General features: G+C 49.6%; 1 protein-coding gene across 5 annotated transcripts in view; it reads right to left on the bottom strand.

Moving 5' to 3' along the window:
• The window catches only part of EIPR1 (EARP complex and GARP complex interacting protein 1), a 179,445-nt gene that overhangs the window by 20,724 nt on the left and 137,579 nt on the right, over positions 1 to 21,142 (bottom strand). For all 5 annotated transcript variants that reach the window (XM_024241874.3, XM_054545347.2, XM_024241875.3 and 2 more), the window contains 1 exon segment: positions 6,202 to 6,301. In XM_024241874.3, the coding sequence (XP_024097642.1) occupies positions 6,202 to 6,301 (100 nt within the window).

Genomic DNA, 21,142 nt, shown 5'->3' with positions numbered 1-21,142 from the left:
AAGATGGGGCTTGCAAAGGGCTTGGAGGGAGAGCATGAGGAAAGAATCATCGTTGGGGCACAGAGGATTTTTAGGGCCGTGAAACAATTCTGTGTGACACCACGGTGGAGGACAGGTGTCAGGACACATTTGTCCAAACCCACAGAACGTCCAGCACCAAGAGGGAGCCCGAATGTCAACGAGGGGCTCTGGGTGACGGTGACGTGCCCGAGTGGGTTCATCAGTGATAACAAAGGTCCCACGCCAGCAGGGGACATGCTGAGAGTGAGGGAGGCTGTGGGAAATCTCTGTATCATCCACTCAATTTTGCCGTGAACTTCAAACTGTTCTAAAAGAAAAAAAAAAGAGAAACTTTGCTCTGAAAAAGACCCTACTAAAAAGAGGAAAAGAAAAGTGACAGAATAGGAAAGAGCATTGCCAGCCACCTCCACGTTTCAGGAGCAGAGACTTAAAACGCGAAGGGAACAACTCATCATTCAGGATGAACGCACCTGTCCCACCCACATCTGTTTGTCCAGAACTCAGTCCCACGGCCACACCAGGCTGCAGAGAGGCTGTAGAGTGAGGCTTGTCCTGGTCTGTGTTGCCACAGAGGATGGGGGACAGACATTGGGACAAGGAGCTGTCCCTGAACACCCCCACAACAATCACAGCCACACGCAGGGATGAGCACACTTGGTTTCTAGACAAGAAAGCAACATCCGCAGGTGAGTCGAGAAGGTCCGGGTGCTGCTGTCCCATTCTCCATGTCCAGGTCTTCTCACTGTTTACCTTACACTTCTTTTTTTTTTTTTTTTTTTTTGAGACGGAGTCTTGCTCTGTCGCCAGGCTGGAGTGCAGTGGCGTGATCTTGGCTCACTGCAACCTCTACCTCCCAGGTTCAAGCAATTCTCCCTGCCCCAGCCTCCTGAGTAGCTGGGATTACAGGCACGCGCCACCGCGCCTGGCTAATTTATTTTTATTTTTAGTAGAGACGGGGTTTCACCACGTTGGCCAGGCTGGCCTCGAACTCCTGATGTAAGGTGATCCACCCACCTCAACCTCCCAAAGTGCTGGGATTACAGGCGTGAGCCACCGCGCCTGGCCTAGCCCCCACTACTAAGTGAGAACATGCATAGTTTGGGTGGAGGATGGGAGGAGAGAGGACTGTAAACTCCCCATCAGTGCTGTGCTTATTACCTGGCTCATGAAATCATCTGTACACCAAACCCCTGTGACATGCAATTTATCTACATTGCAAACCTGCACATGCACCCCTGAACCTAAAATGAAAGTTTAAAAATAAGTAAATAAAATTTTAATAAAATATCAGAAATAAAAGGGCAAATGAATCCACCTATGGGCACGCTGCAGTGAACAGGAGGGTGGCTGCTGGAACCAGCAGTCAGGTTCCACACATGAAGTGCTCCACTTTAACACTAACAAAACAAGCCTCTTTCTTTCCTCTGTACCACGTCTCTTCCAGTTTGGAGAACAAGAAAGATGAAAACAGAACAGGCTTTCCAAGGTGTGCTGGCAAGGAGCCACAGAACCCACCTACCGCCCACAAAGTTCCCAGCCCCTCCCCATGAGCCCTGAGATTAAGCTCGGCTTCTGCCCACTGCTCTCTTGGTCCCCAAAACACGAACGCTATTTGCATTTACAGGCACGCTGGACATGGCGTTGGCTGCAAGGACCACGCTGCTGTCGCTAGGAGTGGCCCCCAGCTTATGTTTGTTTATCTGATCCTCCTGTGGTACATTTTAAACCTCTGATTAGAAACTTTCCAATAGAAACACTGTGTTCCTGAAGCACACTCCATTCCTTCAAAGAGGTGCTGTGTGTGTCACGCCAAGCAGATGGCACTCTCTAGATGGCCACCTTCAAGGAGCTCCTGCTCTCCTGCGTGAACAGAAGGCAGAGGTAGCAGTGAATCCTCATGCAAGCTTCCTTCCTGCTCCGCCACTGTCGGCTCCTTGACAGAAGCTATTTATTTCATGGTGAGTGAAAGCTGGGAAAGGCGAAGATGAATGAGCACGCACAGACACAGGGCGGCCATCCCTCTACCCTCATCGGGGTCTGTGGCCCCCATGGAACCTTCCACTCCAGGCCTCCCCTGAGTTCTGCTAATGATTATAAATGGCACGGAATTTCCAACTTAATTGCAAAAGGTAATGATGCAGTGAGCATGAGATTAGATTCACCACAGAAGGCAATATCCTCAAACAATAAAAAACATTGAGAAGCTGGGTGTGAAGATGGCTCAAATCGATAGGAAGGTTTCTGTATTAAATACCATGGTGGAGGGCCACAAAGTGACATTGACAGAACTGCTGACAGTGGATAAAAAAGGGGGAGAGAAAACTAAATTGATCTCTGCAGAAAATAAGTTACAGATTAATCACCCTACCATGAAATCCATTTGAGATGACCGAGGCACTGAAGATGTGTTCACAGTTTGATTACAGAATAGGTCTCCAAAGTTGGGGCGAATGAGAACCTGCCGCATCCTACCGTGTGGGGTCTCCTTTCTCCCTGGCATCCTCCCTGAGACGGCGAGCACAGTAGGTGTGCAGAAGGCTCCACCCAGCTCTTCCCACACAAGGAGCGGAGCCCTCTGCCCAAGTGTCTGCACCAGGAGCGGAGCCTCTCCCCAAGTGTCTAAACTGGGAGCGGAGCCCTCTCCCCAAGTGTCTGCACCAGGAGCAGAGCCCTCTGCCCAAGTGTCTATACCAGGAATGGAGCCCTCTCCCCAAGTGTCTATACCAGGAATGGAGCCCTCTGCCCAAGTGTCTGCACCAGGAGCTGAGTCCTCTGCCCAAGTGCCTACACCAGGAGCGGAGCCCTCTCCCCAAGTGTCTACACCAGGAATGGAGCCCTCTCCCCAAGTGTCTACACCAGGAGCTGAGTCCTCTGCCCAAGTGTCTACACCAGGAATGGAGCCCTCTCCCCAAGTGTCTATACCAGGAATGGAGCCCTCTGCCCAAGTGTCTGCACCAGGAGCTGAGTCCTCTGCCCAAGTGTCTACACCAGGAGCGAAGCCCTCTCCCCAAGTGTCTACACCAGGAATAGAGCCCTCTGCCCAAGTGTCTATACCAGGAGCGGAGCCCTCTCCGCAAGTGTCTACACCAGGAATGGAGCCCTCTGCCCAAGTGTCTACACCAGGAGCTGAGTCCTCTGCCCAAGTGTCTACACCAGGAGCAGAGCCCTCTGCCCAAGTGTCTATACCAGGAGCAGAGCCCTCTGCCCAAGTGTCTACACCAGGAGCTGAGTCCTCTGCCCAAGTGTCTACACCAGGAATGGAGCCCTCTCCCCAAGTGACTATACCAGGAATGGAGCCCTCTGCCCAAGTGTCCACACCAGGAGCTGAGTCCTCTGCCCAAGTGTCTACACCAGGAACAGAGCCTTCTGCCCAAGTGCCTATACCAGGAATGGAGCCCTCTGCCCAAGTGTCTGCACCAGGAGCTGAGTCCTCTGCCCAAGTGCCTACACCAGGAGCGGAGCCCTCTCCCCAAGTGTCTACACCAGGAATGGAGCCCTCTCCCCAAGTGTCTACACCAGGAGCTGAGTCCTCTGCCCAAGTGTCTACACCAGGAATGGAGCCCTCTCCCCAAGTGTCTATACCAGGAATGGAGCCCTCTGCCCAAGTGTCTGCACCAGGAGCTGAGTCCTCTGCCCAAGTGTCTACACCAGGAATGGAGCCGTCTCCCCAAGTGTCTATACCAGGAATGGAGCCCTCTGCCCAAGTGTCTGCACCAGGAACTGAGTCCTCTGCCCAAGTGTCTACACCAGGAGCAGAGCCCTCTCCCCAAGTGTCTACACCAGGAATGGAGCCCTCTCCCCAAGTGTCTACACCAGGAGCTGAGCCCTCTGCCCAAGTGTCTACACCAGGAATGGAGCCCTCTTCCCAAGTGTCTATACCAGGAATGGAGCCCTCTGTCCAAGTGTCTACACCAGGAGCTGAGTCCTCTGCCCAAGTGTCTACACCAGGAGCGGAGCCCTCTGCCCAAGTATCTACACCAGGAATGGAGCCCTCTGCCCAAGTGTCTACACCAGGAGCTGAGCCCTCTCCCCAAGTGTCTATACCAGGAATGGAGCCCTCTGCCCAAGTGTCTACACCAGGAGCTGAGCCCTCTGTCCAAGTGTCTACACCAGGAATGGAGCCCTCTCCCCAAGTGTCTACACTAGGAGCTGAGTCCTCTGCCCAAGTATCCACACCAGGAATGGAGCCCTCTGCCTAAGTGTCTATACCAGGAGGTGAGTCCTCTGCCCAAGTATCTACACCAGGAATGGAGCCCTCTCCCCTAGTGTCTACACCAGGAGCTGAGTCCTCTGCCCAAGTGTCTACATCAGGAGCTGAGTCCTCTGCCCAAGTATCTACACCAGGAATGGAGCCCTCTGCCCAAGTATCTACACCAGGAGCTGAGTCTTCTGCCCAAGTATCTACACCAGGAATGGAGCCCTCTGCCCAAGTGTCTACATCGGGAGCTGAGCCCTCTCCCCACGTGTCTATACTGGGAGTGGAGCCCTCTGCCCAAGTGTCTACACCGGGAGCTGGGTGCTCTGCCCAAGTGTCTCGCCCAAAGCCTACCGTGAACCTGGCATTTTAATAGGAAAGTATTTTCCTCCTTCTTCCTGGAGGTTTATAGTTATGTAGGAATGCCCTGCAAAAACACAGGGAGGGAAGGGACAAGGAAGGCATCGCCTTCTACCATGCCCAGAACTCTCTGCCAAATCTCCCAGAAGGTGGGAGATTATGAACTTGTATCCCCAGCCTGCAGGTGTGGTCCACAGGGGTCAATCTGAGGCATGAAATATCATTCGTTTCCTGTTTTATCTTAAAAGTTTGTGTGAAATTTGCATTCTACTCCAAGATATGAAGATATGCCTTATATTTAAAGTTTTTCATAAAAATAGTAATTCTCTTCCTTAAACACCATTGATGCTCTGGGTGAACACCCAACACTTAATTCCATGGTGAAGGCTGTGAGACTCCCTTTTGTCCATTCAGAGGTTTAAAGTTTTAACAGGAAACTTAATATTTTTAAGTCTTACTTCTGTGCCACTAATTAATAATGATGCATCATTATTCATACCACCTTGTAAGCCTAGAGGGGTGAGGAAAGGACTTATTAATATTCTAAGGCACCATGAGGGAGAAGAGCTAAAAAAACATGGTAGGAACAAATAAATATAAGGTGAGGCCATCACTGGAGAAATCTATCCAATGGATGCTTGCGCGATCCCTTTGACTGTGTGCAGGCAACGCAGCCCCCAAGGTATAAATGACATCGTAAGCGCTATCAGTTCAAAGTTCTTCCCTTTTCTCTTTTCTAAAGTGGTTACTTTGACATAAACAAACGCAATGAAATTATGAATGCATGTAAAAACCACATTTTAAAGGAGAAAATTTTAAGAAATCAAATATGAAAAAAATATATTAATATTTACTCTGTGAGAGACAAAGTATTCAAACGACACATATTTAAAAGCAAAACTCAACCCAAAGAAAGTGCTAAAAGTTATTTTCATAACTCATGCAAATACATTACAACAGCTAGGCACCACTATGAAATTAAAATGTTATAATTTCTCCTACTTAAAACTATGATTTTACCCAAATATACTTTAAGAATCCATTCATCAAAAGGACAGCACGCTTGAAACAGTAGAAAATACTCCTGGGCATCCCACTCCCTCCTTCGCTCAAAGTGCAGCAAAAGGCAGATGTTTTGCAAACCACTGGGTTCTGTGTCATATCTCACAAGCCCTGAGTGACATCTAAACGGCTTTCACCTGAAAGACCCCATCAGTCAGTTCTTTGATTGATGATTCAGTCTGTTCATTAACTAAGGTCAAAATTCTAAACTGTTGTGAATCAAGAACTATATTCTGAATTTAGCCCAAAGGTCCCATTTATTAATTTTTTTATTTTTTTATTACACTTTAAGTTCTAGGGTACATGTGCACAACATGCAGGTTTGTTACATATGTATACATGTGCCATGTTGGTGTGCTGCACCCATTAACTCATCATTTACATTAGGTATATCTCCTAATGCTTTCCCTCCCGCTCCCCCACCCCACGACAGGCCCCAGTGTGTGATGTTCCCCACCCTGTGTCCAAGTGATCTCATTGTTGAATTCCCACCTATGAGTGAGAACATGCGGTGTTCGGTTTAAAAATACAAAAACAAACGCTGTGTTGTTCCTTTTACTTACCACAGCCTGGCTTGAGCTTTCCTGTAAATCCCACAGCAGGATATGGTTATCGGCCAATGAAATGATTTTCTTCCCATCTCCCATTGGTTCCCACACGACACTAAGAGAAAGAGAAGTACCAAATGTTAACACAAAGATTTGAGATACCCAGGCTGGTAGCTAAGAGCTGTGATACACATTCTTCATGACGCAGGAACTCTCTTCTGGCCTGTAGTTACTAGAGTATTTTTTACATTGTCATCCGGCAATGCCTGACAACACTGTTGTCTCACTGTTATGGACTGAGTTGTGCCCCCCTCCCCAGATTCATGTGTGGAAGTCCTAGCCCCCCACCTGGTGTGACGCTGCAGATGTTCCTCAATGTGCACGGGGGCTATGTCCTCACATCCATCGTAATTTTAAAATACCATGAGCTGAAAATGCAGTGGATGCACCTAACCCACTCATCGTCAGAGCCAGCCTAACCTACCTTAAACACCCTCACAACACTCACATCAGCCTACAGCTGGGAAAATCATCTAACACAAGACCTACTTTATAAGAAAGTGCTGAATATCTCATGCAGCGTATTGGATATCACACTGAAAGTGAACGGTAGAATAGTTGTATGGGACTCGAAATGCATAGTGCTTCTATGCCACTGTAAAGTCGAGAGGCCATAAGTCAGGGACTGTCTGTACTTGAAATGGAGCCTTTGGGAGGTGATTAGGGTTAGAGGAGGTCATGCGGGTGGGGCCCTCGCAATGGGATTCATGCACTTAGAAGAAGAGACCTGGAGGGCCGGCTTCCTCTGTCTCTCTCCATCACGTGAGGACACAGCGGGAAGGCAGCTGTCTACACATCAGTAAGACAGCCCTCACCAGGAAATGAATCAGCCAACACCTTGATCCTGGACTTCCCACCCCAGGAACACATTTTCATGTTGACACCACCCAGCGTGTGGTGCTTTTTATGGCAGCCTAAGCTAAGACACTCACCAAAGTGGGCTTCATCAGTAACTAAGGAATGGACAATGACCAGCAGTGGCCAATGAGATGTGAGGGAGGCCTGTGGGGGCTGGAGGGTGGAGAGCCTTAGGGAGGCAAAGAGGAGAAGGTGATTTGCACAGGATGCCCACATCCTTTGTAGCGATGTCCTTAGGCACTCAAGGATAACGGCAAAGTACTGGACGAGATGGGAGGACAGAGCTTAGAGCAGGGCAGAGGAGCTGCCACTGGCCACACCAGGCTCAGGGGTGATGTGAGGCCATTTCCTAATGTTTGAGCCAATTGGAGCCACAGTTTCCCATCATCTGCAGCCAAAGCCATCCTAAATGATACTATGCATATTCAGTTACTCAGCAAAGACCAAAATCCTCTCACCTCTGCGATAAAGCCATAAAGAGACCAAGAATTTTTCAACGTGGTCACAAATATGGATGTCTGTTTTCTCTGGTGAAATTCTTAAATGCTTATTTACAAAGAAGGGAATTTCATTCCATGTGCTTTAACGTGTGAGTAATTAAAGGCATCAATAAGGTACTACACTACTTCTTTTTAAACAGAACACAATATGGATTGATTGCGGGCACCCTCAAGCATACCTCCCTTACACCATCATCTCAGGACTGTCCATGGAGCGATTATTACTTGTAATCACAACATTAACATCATTCAAAACCACAATCTCTTTCTCATTTATAGTTTAAGGAACACACAGAAAGCTCATAGTACTCTGATCAAAGGCACATCACGCCTATATTAGACCAAGAGTTTATTGTATCTTATCTAATCATAATCATAATAAACACATAATATGTAGTAAACAAGACCAAAACTCTAAAGCTAGGATGCTGAAAAACCTGCTCCAAAACCCACTGCTCCTGTCCAGTTAATACAATGGCTGACTCTAATGGTGAAGATACTTGTTTGGAGCAAAATGATCACACTTCTCTCCATAGCCCAGTTACTGCAGGTAAACATAGGTAGAGTCAGGACAGCTTGACAGTGAATTCCAAGGAACAAATGCAATGCAGGGAGAGAAGGATGCAACGGGCAGCCCACAGATCTCATGCTGGTGGAGTAATGCACTTACCCTGTGTGGGACATTTTCTATATGACAGGCAGTAAATTTCCATGGATTCATAAGCTCCCCAGCAGATCTCACTTATAACTTATGTGTGCTTTGCACCAAAAAACAAGTAAGCAAAAGGCTGGAGCAAGGAGTATCCGTGTGGCCTATGCCAACAATGCAGTGACAGTGACTTCTCAGCATGGTACCAGCAAGACACAGTCTACATCAGCACCAAGACACTTGGGGTTTTAGTAAAAGCTCCAGAAAGGCAGAGATTCCCTTCCCAACTAACTCACACATCGCAGGATGAGAACTAGCCAATCTGATGTCAAAGACTACTTAATTATGAATCAAAGCTAAGAGCTTGTAAGTTATCCACACTTTCCCATAGACCAATTTTAATAATGCACAAACACTAATCTTGACTACCTCCTTTGGTGCCATAAATATTTGACTACAGTGTCTCTAAACAGATTAAAGGTGTCTGAATCACACACACCACCTATTAAAACTCTTCTATGTTCCCCACAATGACCGGCAACCTTTGGGGCACACACTTAATACCTGTTGATGAATTCTAAGTAAGAGTGAAGAATTCCAGGTAAGAGGGAAGATGTCATATTAACAAATGAGACTATTTTAAAATAAATTTAGTTATAAACGTTACTACATTTGGATTTGGAAAACAGTCAACAACTCTAGAATGAGGAAATGTTTTAGAGGCCTCTGAACAACTTTGAAGCTTCGAACACTGTGTTTCAAAGAGCAGCATCCTCAAGCCCTTCCTCAGAAGACACGTGTGCCCTTTCAACTGCCCACAGTCCCAGCCTGTGTCATCATCTGGTTTCTAAATCCAGAACAGAACAAAATTGTGGGTGAGGAGGGAAAAGGGGTGGCTCTAAACAGAAATGTAGGTGATTCAGCAAGCTATAAAAGATGATTAATTCAGAGCAAAATAGATTGGGGGGAAGGAAGCGAAAATACAGGAATTAATAAGACCCCATAACCTAGAGCAGTTCATTCTGGATGGAATCTGAAACACTAGCATGTACTCACAAAGCTGTAAGAGCAACACTATATTACAGTTTGTGTAAGGAGCTATTCTTAGTCACCGCCAAGAATCACTGGGGTTTACCTGCAGTAAGCTCTAGCTAAAAAGTAGCAAACATCAAAATACGTTTTGAAAAGTTTTCATCTAAATGTTTTAAGTTTGATGTTTAACTTCAATAAACATAGGTGCTTAATAAAACTCAAGAAAGTAACCCCATACAATTGCAATTTGTCAATTAATAAATAAAAACATTAAAAAGAATAACCCTAAATATTTCGCATAGCTAAGATTTTAATCCAAATTTTTTTAAAAATTGAGTTAAACTCATGTAAAAGCACTGTACAAAGAGGTGTATGTTATATCCCACTCTAGATTAGTGGAGAAGCCGAAGCCACCCTCTGTGAAGCAACACGCTCCATAGAGAGAGGCAGACACCAGTATCACAGGTCAAATCTGATGGCAGATATTCAGAAATCACATATCACAAAAAGGCTGCAGCCAGCAAGACCCCGCACGGTACCAGTCTGACATACCACTTCCTGGGCCCCACCCGAGAATCTTCAGAGGCCCCACTGGCAACCCTGATACACCCCACAGAGTGCGAGTGTCACCTCAGCTGAGAAACCCCCATGGCCACTCCCAGGCAGTAAGGCAGGTTTCACTCCCCAACCCCTCATAAGCAATGCTAAATACACGTGAGTCAGGGACACACCCAGCATGGCCCTGCTATACTCTAAAGCATTCACAGTGAATCAGGTGCACACCCAGCATAGCCCTGATATACTCTAGAGCATTCACAGTGAGTCAGGTGCACACCCAACATGGCCCTGGTACGCTCTAGAGCTTTCACAGTGAGTCAGGTGCACACCCAACACGACCCTGGTACGCTCTAGAGCATTCACAGTGAGTCAGGTGCACACCCAACACAGCCCTGGTACGCTCTAGAGCTTTCACAGTGAGTCAGGTGCACACCCAACACGACCCTGGTACGCTCTAGAGCTTTCACAGTGAGTCAGGTGCACACCCAACACGACCCCGGTACGCTCTAGAGCATTCACAGTGAGTCAGGTGCACACCCAACACGACCCCGGTACGCTCTAGAGCTTTCACAGTGAGTCAGGTGCACACCCAACACAGCCCCGGTACGCTCTAGAGCTTTCACAGTGAGTCAGGTGCACACCCAGCACGACCCCGGTACGCTCTAGAGCATTCACAGTGAATCAGGTGCACACCCAGCATGACCCCGGTACGCTCTAGAGCATTCACAGTGAGTCAGGTGCACACTCAATATGACCCCGGTACGCTCTAGAGCATTCACAGTGAGTCAGGTGCACACTCAATATGACCCCGGTACGCTCTAGAGCATTCACAGTGAGTCCGGTGCACACCCAACACGACCCTGGTACGCTCTAGAGCTTTCACAGTGAGTCAGGTGCACACCCAACACAGCCCTGGTACGCTCTAGAGCTTTCACAGTGAGTCAGGTGCACACCCAACACGACCCTGGTACGCTCTAGAGCTTTCACAGTGAGTCAGGTGCACACCCAACACGACCCTGGTACGCTCTAGAGCATTCACAGTGAGTCAGGTGCACACCCAACACGACCCTGTACGCTCTAGAGCTTTCACAGTGAGTCAGGTGCACACCCAACACAGCCCCGGTACGCTCTAGAGCTTTCACAGTGAGTCAGGTGCACACCCAACACAGCCCCGGTACGCTCTAGAGCTTTCACAGTGAGTCAGGTGCACACCCAGCATGACCCCGGTACGCTCTAGAGCATTCACAGTGAGTCAGGTGCACACTCAATATGACCCCGGTACGCTCTAGAGCATTCCCAGTGAGTCCGGTGCACACTCAATATGACCCCGGTACGCTCTAGAGCATTCCCAGTGAGTCCGGTGCACACCCAGCACGGCCCCGGTACGCTCTAGAGCATTCCCAGTGAGTCCGGTGCACACCCAGCACGGCCCCGGTACGCTCTAGAGCATTCCCAGTGAGTCCGGTGCACACCCAGCACGGCCCCGGTACGCTCTAGAGCATTCCCAGTGAGTCCGGTGCACACCCAGCACGGCCCCGGTACGCTCTAGAGCATTCCCAGTGAGTCCGGTGCACACCCAGCACGGCCCTGGTACGCTCTAGAGCATTCCCAGTGAGTCCGGTGCACACCCAGCACGGCCCTGGTACGCTCTAGAGCATTCCCAGTGAGTCCGGTGCACACCCAGCACGGCCCTGGTACGCTCTAGAGCATTCCCAGTGAGTCCGGTGCACACCCAGCACGGCCCTGGTACGCTCTAGAGCATTCCCAGTGAGTCCGGTGCACACCCAGCACGGCCCTGGTACGCTCTAGAGCATTCCCAGTGAGTCCGGTGCACACCCAGCACGGCCCTGGTACGCTCTAGAGCATTCCCAGTGAGTCCGGTGCACACCCAGCACGGCCCTGGTACGCTCTAGAGCATTCCCAGTGAGTCCGGTGCACACCCAGCACGGCCCTGGTACGCTCTAGAGCATTCCCAGTGAGTCGGGTGCACACCCAGCACGGCTCTGGTACGCTCTAGAGCATTCCCAGTGAGTCGGGTGCACACCCAGCACGGCTCTGGTACGCTCTAGGGCATTCACAGTGAGTCGGGTGCACACCCAGCACGGCTCTGGTACGCTCTAGGGCATTCACAGTGAGTCGGGTGCACACCCAGCACGGCTCTGGTACGCTCTAGGGCATTCACAGTGAGTCGGGTGCACACCCAGCACGGCTCTGGTACGCTCTAGGGCATTCCCAGTGAGTCGGGTGCACACCCAGCACGGCTCTGGTACGCTCTAGGGCATTCACTGGTACGCTCTAGAGCATTCCCAGTGAGTCAGGTGCACACCCAGCACGGCTCTGGTACGCTCTAGAGCATTCCCAGTGAGTCGGGTGCACACCCAGCACGGCTCTGGTACGCTCTAGGGCATTCCCAGTGAGTCGGGTGCACACCCAGCACGGCTCTGGTACGCTCTAGAGCATTCCCAGTGAGTCGGGTGCACACCCAGCACGGCTCTGGTACGCTCTAGAGCATTCCCAGTGAGTCGGGTGCACACCCAGCACGGCTCTGGTACGCTCTAGGGCACTCACAGTGAGTCAGGTGCACACCCAGCATGGCCCCGGTACGCTCTAGAGCACTCACAGTGAGTCAGGTGCACACCCAGCACGGCCCCGCTACGCTCTAGAGCATTCCCAGTGAGTCAGGTGCACACCCAGCACGGCCCCGGTACGCTCTAGAGCATTCCCAGTGAGTCAGGTGCACACCCAGCATGGCCCCGGTACGCTCTAGAGCACTCACAGTGAGTCAGGTGCGCACCCAGCACGGCTCTGGTACCCTCTAGAGCATTCACAGTGAGTCAGGTGCACACCCAGCAGGGCCCCGGTACGCTCTAGAGCATTCCCAGTGAGTCCATGCACATGATGGCCCCAGTACATTCTCAGGGCAGGAGTCCCCAACCCCCAGACTGCGGACTGCTACCAATCTATATCCTGTTAGGAACTGGCCACACAGCAGGAGGTGAGGAGTGGGCAAGTGACGTTACAGCCTGAGCTCTTCTCCTGTCAAATGAGGAGCCATTAGATTCTCATGGGAGCGGGAACCCTGTCGTCAACTGCGCATGCGAGGGATCTAGGCTGCACGCTCCTTATGAGAATCTAATGCCTGATGATCTGAGGTGGAAGTTTCATCCCAAAACCATCCACCCTGGTCCATGGAAAAACTGTCTTCCATGAAACTGGTCCCTGGTGCTGAAAATGTTGGGGACCACTGCCATAGAGCATTTACAATGAGGCAGGTATGCACACACACAATGGCCATAGAACATTCTAGAGCATTTATAGAGTCAGGAACACACACACACACAATGGCCAAGGTACACGCTAGAGCATTCACAGTGAGTCGGGGACACATGCACAATATGGCCATGGTACATTTTAGAGCATTTGCAGAGTCAAGTGCACATGCACACAATGGCTGTAGTACATTCTAGAGCATTTATAGAGTCAGGTACATGCACTCACAACGGCTGAAATACACTCTAGAGCATTCACAGTGAGTCAGGTGCACATGTGCATGATGGCCGTGGTACATTCTAGAGCATTTATAGAGTCAGGTGCACACACACACAATGACCATGGTACACTCTAGAGCATTCACAGTGAGTTGAGGACACATGCACACAATGGCTATTTGTGCATGTGTACATTTTAAAGCATTTATAGTCAGGTGCACACACACGATGACCATGGTACACTCTAGAGCATTCACACTGAGTCAGGAACACACACACACAATGGCCAAGGTACACTCTAGAGCATTCACAGTGAGTCTGTAACACACACACACAATGGCTGAGGTACACTCTAGAACATTCACCGTCAGTTAAGGACACATGCACACAACGGCCATGGGTACATTTTAGAGCATTTATAGTCAGGTGCACATGCACACGATGACCAGGGTACACTCTAGAGCATTCACAGTGAGTCCGGAACACACACACACAATGGCCGAGGCACACTCTAGAACATTCACAGTGAGTCAGGAACACACGCACACAATGGCCGAGGCACACTCTAGAACATTCACAGTGAGTCCGGAACACACGCACACAATGGCCGAGGCACACTCTAGAGCATTCACACTGAGTCCGGAACACACGCACACAATGGCCGAGGCACACTCTAGAGCATTCACACTGAGTCCGGAACACACGCACACAATGGCCGAGGCACACTCTAGAGCATTCACACTGAGTCCGGAACACACGCACACAATGGCCGAGGCGCACTCTAGAGCATTCACACTGAGTCCGGAACACACGCACACAATGGCCGAGGCGCACTCTAGAGCATTCACAGTGAGTCAGGAACACACGCACACAATGGCCGAGGCGCACTCTAGAGCATTCACACTGAGTCCGGAACACACGCACACAATGGCCGAGGCGCACTCTAGAGCATTCACACTGAGTCCGGAACACACGCACACAATGGCCGAGGCGCACTCTAGAGCATTCACACTGAGTCCGGAACACACGCACACAATGGCCGAGGCGCACTCTAGAGCATTCACACTGAGTCCGGAACACACGCACACAATGGCCGAGGCGCACTCTAGAGCATTCACACTGAGTCGGGAACACACGCACACAATGGCCGAGGCGCACTCTAGAGCATTCACACTGAGTCGGGAACACACGCACACAATGGCCGAGGCGCACTCTAGAGCATTCACACTGAGTCGGGAACACACGCACACAATGGCCGAGGCGCACTCTAGAGCATTCACACTGAGTCGGGAACACACGCACACAATGGCCGAGGCGCACTCTAGAGCATTCACACTGAGTCCGGAACACACGCACACAATGGCCGAGGCGCACTCTAGAGCATTCACACTGAGTCCGGAACACACGCACACAATGGCCGAGGCGCACTCTAGAGCATTCACACTGAGTCCGGAACACACGCACACAATGGCCGAGGCGCACTCTAGAGCATTCACACTGAGTCCGGAACACACGCACACAATGGCCGAGGCGCACTCTAGAGCATTCACACTGAGTCCGGAACACACGCACACAATGGCCGAGGCGCACTCTAGAGCATTCACACTGAGTCCGGAACACACGCACACAATGGCCGAGGCGCACTCTAGAGCATTCACACTGAGTCCGGAACACACGCACACAATGGCCGAGGCGCACTCTAGAGCATTCACACTGAGTCCGGAACACACGCACACAATGGCCGAGGCGCACTCTAGAGCATTCACAGTGAGTCCGGAACACACGCACACAATGGCCGAGGCGCACTCTAGAGCATTCACACTGAGTCCGGAACACACGCACACAATGGCCGAGGCGCACTCTAGAGCATTCACAGTGCTTCCGGAACACACGCACACAATGGCCGAGGTACACTCTAGAGCATTCACACTGAGTCCGGAACACACGCACACAATGGCCGAGGCACACTCTAGAACATTCACAGGGAGTCGGGAACACACACACACAATGGCCGAGGCGCACTCTAGAGCATTCACAGGGAGTCGGGAACACACACACACAATGGCCGAGGCGCACTCTAGAACATTCACACTGAGTCTGGAACACACGCACACAATGGCCAAGGCACACTCTAGAGCATTCACAGGGAGTCAGGCACACACGCACACAATGGCCGAGGTACACTCTAGAGCATTCACACTGAGTCCGGAACACACGCACACAATGGCCGAGGCGCACTCTAGAGCATTCACAGGGAGTCGGGAACACACACACACAATGGCCGAGGCGCACTCTAGAACATTCACACTGAGTCTGGAACACACGCACACAATGGCCGAGGCACACTCTAGAACATTCACAGGGAGTCAGGCACACACGCACACAATGGCCGAGGCGCACTCTAGAACATTCACACTGAGTCCGGAACACACGCACACAATGGCCAAGGCACACTCTAGAGCATTCACAGGGAGTCAGGCACACACGCACATAATGGCCGAGGCACACTCTAGAACATTCACAGGGAGTCAGGCACACACGCACACAATGGCCGAGGCGCACTCTAGAACATTCACACTGAGTCCGGAACACACGCACACAATGGCCGAGGTACACTCTAGAGCATTCACAGGGAGTCAGGCACACACGCACACAATGGCCGAGGCGCACTCTAGAGCATTCACAGGGAGTCGGGAACACACACACACAATGGCCGAGGCGCACTCTAGAGCATTCACAGGGAGTCAGGAACACACGCACACAACGGCCAGCCGAGGTACACTCTAGAGCATTCACAGGGAGTCGGGAACACACACACACAATGGCCGAGGTACACTCTAGAACATTCACAGGGAGTCAGGCACACACGCACACAATGGCCGAGGCGCACTCTAGAGCATTCACAGGGAGTCAGGAACACACGCACACAACGGCCAGCCGAGGTACACTCTAGAGCATTCACAGTGAGTCCGGAACACACGCACACAATGGCCGAGGTACACTCTAGAGCATTTATAGAGTCAGGTGCACATGCACACAATGGCCACGGACAGCTCTGGGACACATTTTGAAGCATCCATTTCATGTCCTCAGCAGCTGATGGTCATAATCAGTGCTCCTGAAAACTTGTTTCCCAAATTCCCTCGTGGCTTTTTTTTTTTTTTTTTTTTTTTTGGCTTAGCAAGACACTTACATATGCATTTGAATGGGTACCAATTCCAAAGTGGTAGAGATTCAAAGCCGAATCAAACATTTGCCTCTACATGCATATCCAGCAGCACAGCATCCTGCACTTAAGAGGAGCATGTGCTCTAAAAGATGCTCTCCCTGCAAACATATCACTGCAATGCCTTCTTCCCCTGCTAGAAGAAAATGGGTCATCTTAGCCTAGTTTTGCTCCAGGTGTGGAATAAAATAAGTGGAGGAGAGGAGGGTATTTCCTGCAGGAAATCGTGGTGCACTATTCCACTCATTTTCTCTGCATGCGACTGATTTTACATCTGCCTTGGCGTGGGCCAAGGGATATACTTCTCTATGAAAAAGCTCATATTTCTCAGTCATATTATCAGAGGAAACAATAAAATGAGTTTCAAGTGGCTGTATAAGTAACTTTTTAGATCTATGAAGAAAAAATATAATTCAAAAAGAAGCAAAAAAAGGCTTAAAGACTACAGGAGGTAATATTGATTTGCTTTAGAAAATAACCTGGCTTCGAGTTCTCACAGGTAAAGCTTTCAAGAAATGCTTCTTGGGTTCTGAAGATCACACAGAACATTGTAACGCTGTGATAAAGTCTGCGAAGAGCACAGGGAAATGAAGGAAGGTCACATGGCACTTGAGCGTCGGTACCGACTGAGTCTGTGGGAGGGAGGCCTGGGTGTGGAAGGCCCTGAAGAGTGACTGCCAGACTGAAAACCTCTCACCTGGGTAGATGGGTGCACGATGACATCGTGGATTCACTTTCAGAGAGACCAGATCGAGACATTATCTTGCTAGAAGTCTAGGAAACCAACTACACAAACAGAAGCTTCGTGGGTTTCTGGAAACACAGCCATGGGTGGTGGCTACATGTTTGCAGAGTAGTGACGGGCAGTTCCCTAACCAATCACAGTTTTGTGTGTCTGTTTCTTGTTAAGAGATAAATGTCAAGGCAAAGAGGGAAAGGGTCAAGAAAGACAATTCAGAAGAATCTGAGCCCAGGAGCCTCAGGGTCCTACAAACTGCCCAAGCCTGAGACTGGAGAGATGGATTATTCTTCACAGGACCAGGACTGAAGCTGTAAGGGCACCTAGCTTACAATAAAATGCGTAGTTTGCAGATGACGACGAAGAGAGATGTGGCTACTTCCTATCACTTGGCCTGCACATCCTCAGGCCTTGGTCGAAACACCACTTCCTCCCACGGAGTTGACTGATCCGCAAAGGTCGCTGGGACTTTCCCTGGTCCTTCCCGGTGGCAGCCTGCACACCCCCTACACATGCAACACATTGATCACCACCGGCACTCGGGTTCCTGGCCAGACTCTCGACTCTGTATGAGCAACGGGCTCACACCTCCCACTCGTGGGAATATGCAAGCAGCCAGCACAGGCTGTGACGGGCACCTAAGAGGCCCTTAGTAAACTGTGCTGCCGAAGGAGGGAAGAATTCATCCCGCCCCCTCTGAGTATGTGAGGATATTCTGTGCGTTCTTAAATGCATAAAAAATAAACTTAGAAAAAGTCTGTTTATCAAGTACAACTCAGTGAAGACTGGTTCACCCTAGAACCCCATGGAAAGGGTTTGCTACTCAGTATCCAAAGCGCCTCACTAAAAAAGAGGTTTTGCTTGTGAATCAATTCGCAAGGGGCTGCTGGGGCCAGGTCAAGGTGCAGCCCTGCAGGTGGCCCCCAGGGTGGACACCTGCCCTCTGCTCTATGTTCCTCCTCCCAAACCTGCCCACTCCCGTTCTGAGGGCTGGAACGGCATGGTGGCATGGACAAAGCCAGAACCAACTCGTCCAGTGGACTCCCCAGCTCCGACCACATGTCCCATGTGACCCCTAAACTTCCCATGTATCAAGCAGAAAGTGCTCCTCTGTGGCACCCGCCTCTTCCATCCACAAGAACCATCCCGGGAACAAACCCTTCGGAGTAGTTACACCTCTCTACCATTCTCAAACTCTAAATGCAAAACAAAGCTCACTGAATTGTACTTTTTAATGTCTGTTGTGTTGCCTTTTCTTCAATCTAACCTAAGATCTGGCCATGACTTTATTTCATTCCAGGTTGTCTGGAGACACCGCCTGCCTGATACCCGCCTTACCGGCTAAATTGTCTCCCTGTAGTCTGTCTGGTCCCATCTCACCCTGTATTTGCCGTTTTCCATCATTAAAACAAGAAAACATACAGTGTCTTACTTTAAGGACTCACCATCCAGACAGAGTCTTAAGTTCAAGTGCTACTTCCAACAGGAAGTCGCTTCAACCCTGCCATAACAGCAACCGGCACTTATGGAGCTCCTACCACGCGCCCAGCTTTACCTGTAATAGTCACATCCGCCTTACTTTACACATTAGGTTGCTCAACTGGAAAGATTCAGAATTGGGTGCTGCACACCTGCCTGTCCAACCAGCCCTGATTGCCAAACAGGTTTCACCTTAAAAGACCAGAGGTGCCTGGCTGGACACTCTATCACGAGGCTCCAGGCTCTGCTGCAGGGCCCCATGATCAAGGCACACTGCCTGCCCTGCACATGGCCAGGAAGAGGCAGCCCCATGTGAAAGTCTTCTGCCACTCTAGCAGAGGCTGAGCTGCCCAGGGATAACTGCTCCAACAAGACCTCCCCACCACACGCAGTCCTTCAACATCCCAGCATGGACATCTCCCTAATTCAAATGCAAGCTCCCTCAGTAACAGCACTGCACCTACCGAGCTGAACATCGGGCTCACTTGAGTCCCTGCTGGCAATGCCACCGGCAATGCCACAACCTGCCGGAACCCCTGTTACATCTGAAGAGGAACTTGCCTACTCCAAGGGCTGCCTAAGAGTTTGGAGATATCTGAATCCCAGCACCAGAGCTCCTCCACTGCGGGCTACAGCCTGTGACCAGCCATGAAGCTACATCAGGGTGCCGGGGCCAGCACGAGGCTGGAGTGAAGCACAGTGTGCCACGGGTTTTCAATGTGAGTACTCCCTTGTGAACAGTTTATTTCAGTTACATGCATATCTATTTACATGTGTGGGGGAAGTCATTATGTAAAACTATCTATAGGTCCAGTCAAAACAAATTTGGAAAATACTGCTTCAGATCATACTGTTGGTTTTTTCCCCCTAGATTTATTGAAGTGTCCTTGACAAATGGAATTTGTATATATTTAGGTAGTACACTGTGATATGTGTGTGTGGGGGGGGGGGGGGGGGGTATGACAGGGTATTGCTATGTCACCCAGGCTGGAGTGCAGTGGTGCAATCACAGCTCACTCCAGCCTTGAACTCCTGGGTCCAAGCAGTCCTCCCACCTCAGCCTCTCAAGTAGCTGGGACCACAGGCACATGCCACTATGCTTGGTTAATTTTTAAATTTTTTGTAAAGACAAGATCTCCCTACATTGCCTAGGCTAGTCTCGAACTCCTGGGCTCAAGCAATGCTTCTGTCTCAGCTTCCCAAAGTGCTTGAATTAGAGGCATGCGCCACCACGCCTCACCGCAATGTGATGTTTTGATATGCACACACATTGTGAAATGACTGCCACAATTATACTAAGTAATATTATCCATCAACTTATATAGTTAACCCCCTTTTTCTGTCATGCAAACACTTAAGATGCACTCTTAGCCAATTTCAAGTACACAATACACTATTATTAACTACAGTTCTCATGCTGTACATGAGGTGTCCAGAACGTATTCATCTTATAAGCTGAACGTTCCTAACCTTTGACCAACACCTCCCACTTTCCAACCCCTCCCACCAGCCTCTGGTAACCACCATTGTACTCTTCCTTTCTAGAAGTTTGACTTTTTCAGATTCCACAGGTGAGATTGTGCAGTATTTGTCTTTCTCTGTCTCATTTTACTTAGCATAATGTCCTCCAGGTTCATCCATATTGTTTCAAATGGCAGGACTGCCTTCTTTGTAAAGACTGAACAATATTTCACTGTATATGTATCTACCACAATTTCTTTATCCCTTCCTCTGTCAAATGGACAACTGTGTATTTTCTACATCTTGGCTACTGTGAATAAAGCTGCCATTGACATGGAGGTGCAGGGATCTCTTTGAGCTAATGATTTCATTTCCTTTGGATATATACCCAGAAGTGGGACTGCTGGGTTGTAGTTCTATTTTTAATTTTTGAGGAACCTCCAAACTGTTATCCATTATGTTCACTCCCACCTTGAATATATAAAAGTGTTGACCTTTTCTCCACATTCTCCCCAAGACTTATCTTTTGTCTTTTTCATACTGGCCATGCTAACAGGTGCGAGGTGATGTCTCATTGTGGTTTTAATTTCCAGTTTTCTGATGGTTAGTGACGTTGTGCACCTTTTCATATGCCTATTGGATATCTGTATGTCTTCTTTAGAAAAATGTCTATTCAGGTCCTTTGCCCATTTTTAAACTGGGTTATTTTGTTTACTTGCTATTGAGTTGTATGACTTCCTTGTATATTTTGGATATTAACCCCTTATTGGATGTATGGTTTCTTCCACTCTATACGCTGCCTTTTCATTTTGCCGATGTTTCTTTTGCTGTGCAGAAACTTTTAAATCTGATGCACTCTCATTTGTTTATTTTTGCTTTTGCTGCCTGTGCTTTTGTGTCTTATCC

The sequence above is a fragment of the Pongo abelii genome, chromosome 12 (assembly GCF_028885655.2).
Source record: "Pongo abelii isolate AG06213 chromosome 12, NHGRI_mPonAbe1-v2.0_pri, whole genome shotgun sequence".
Taxonomy (NCBI): Eukaryota; Metazoa; Chordata; class Mammalia; order Primates; family Hominidae; genus Pongo; species Pongo abelii.
Note: the sequence above shows the minus strand (reverse complement) of the source record. Positions and strands in the feature narration are given on the sequence as shown.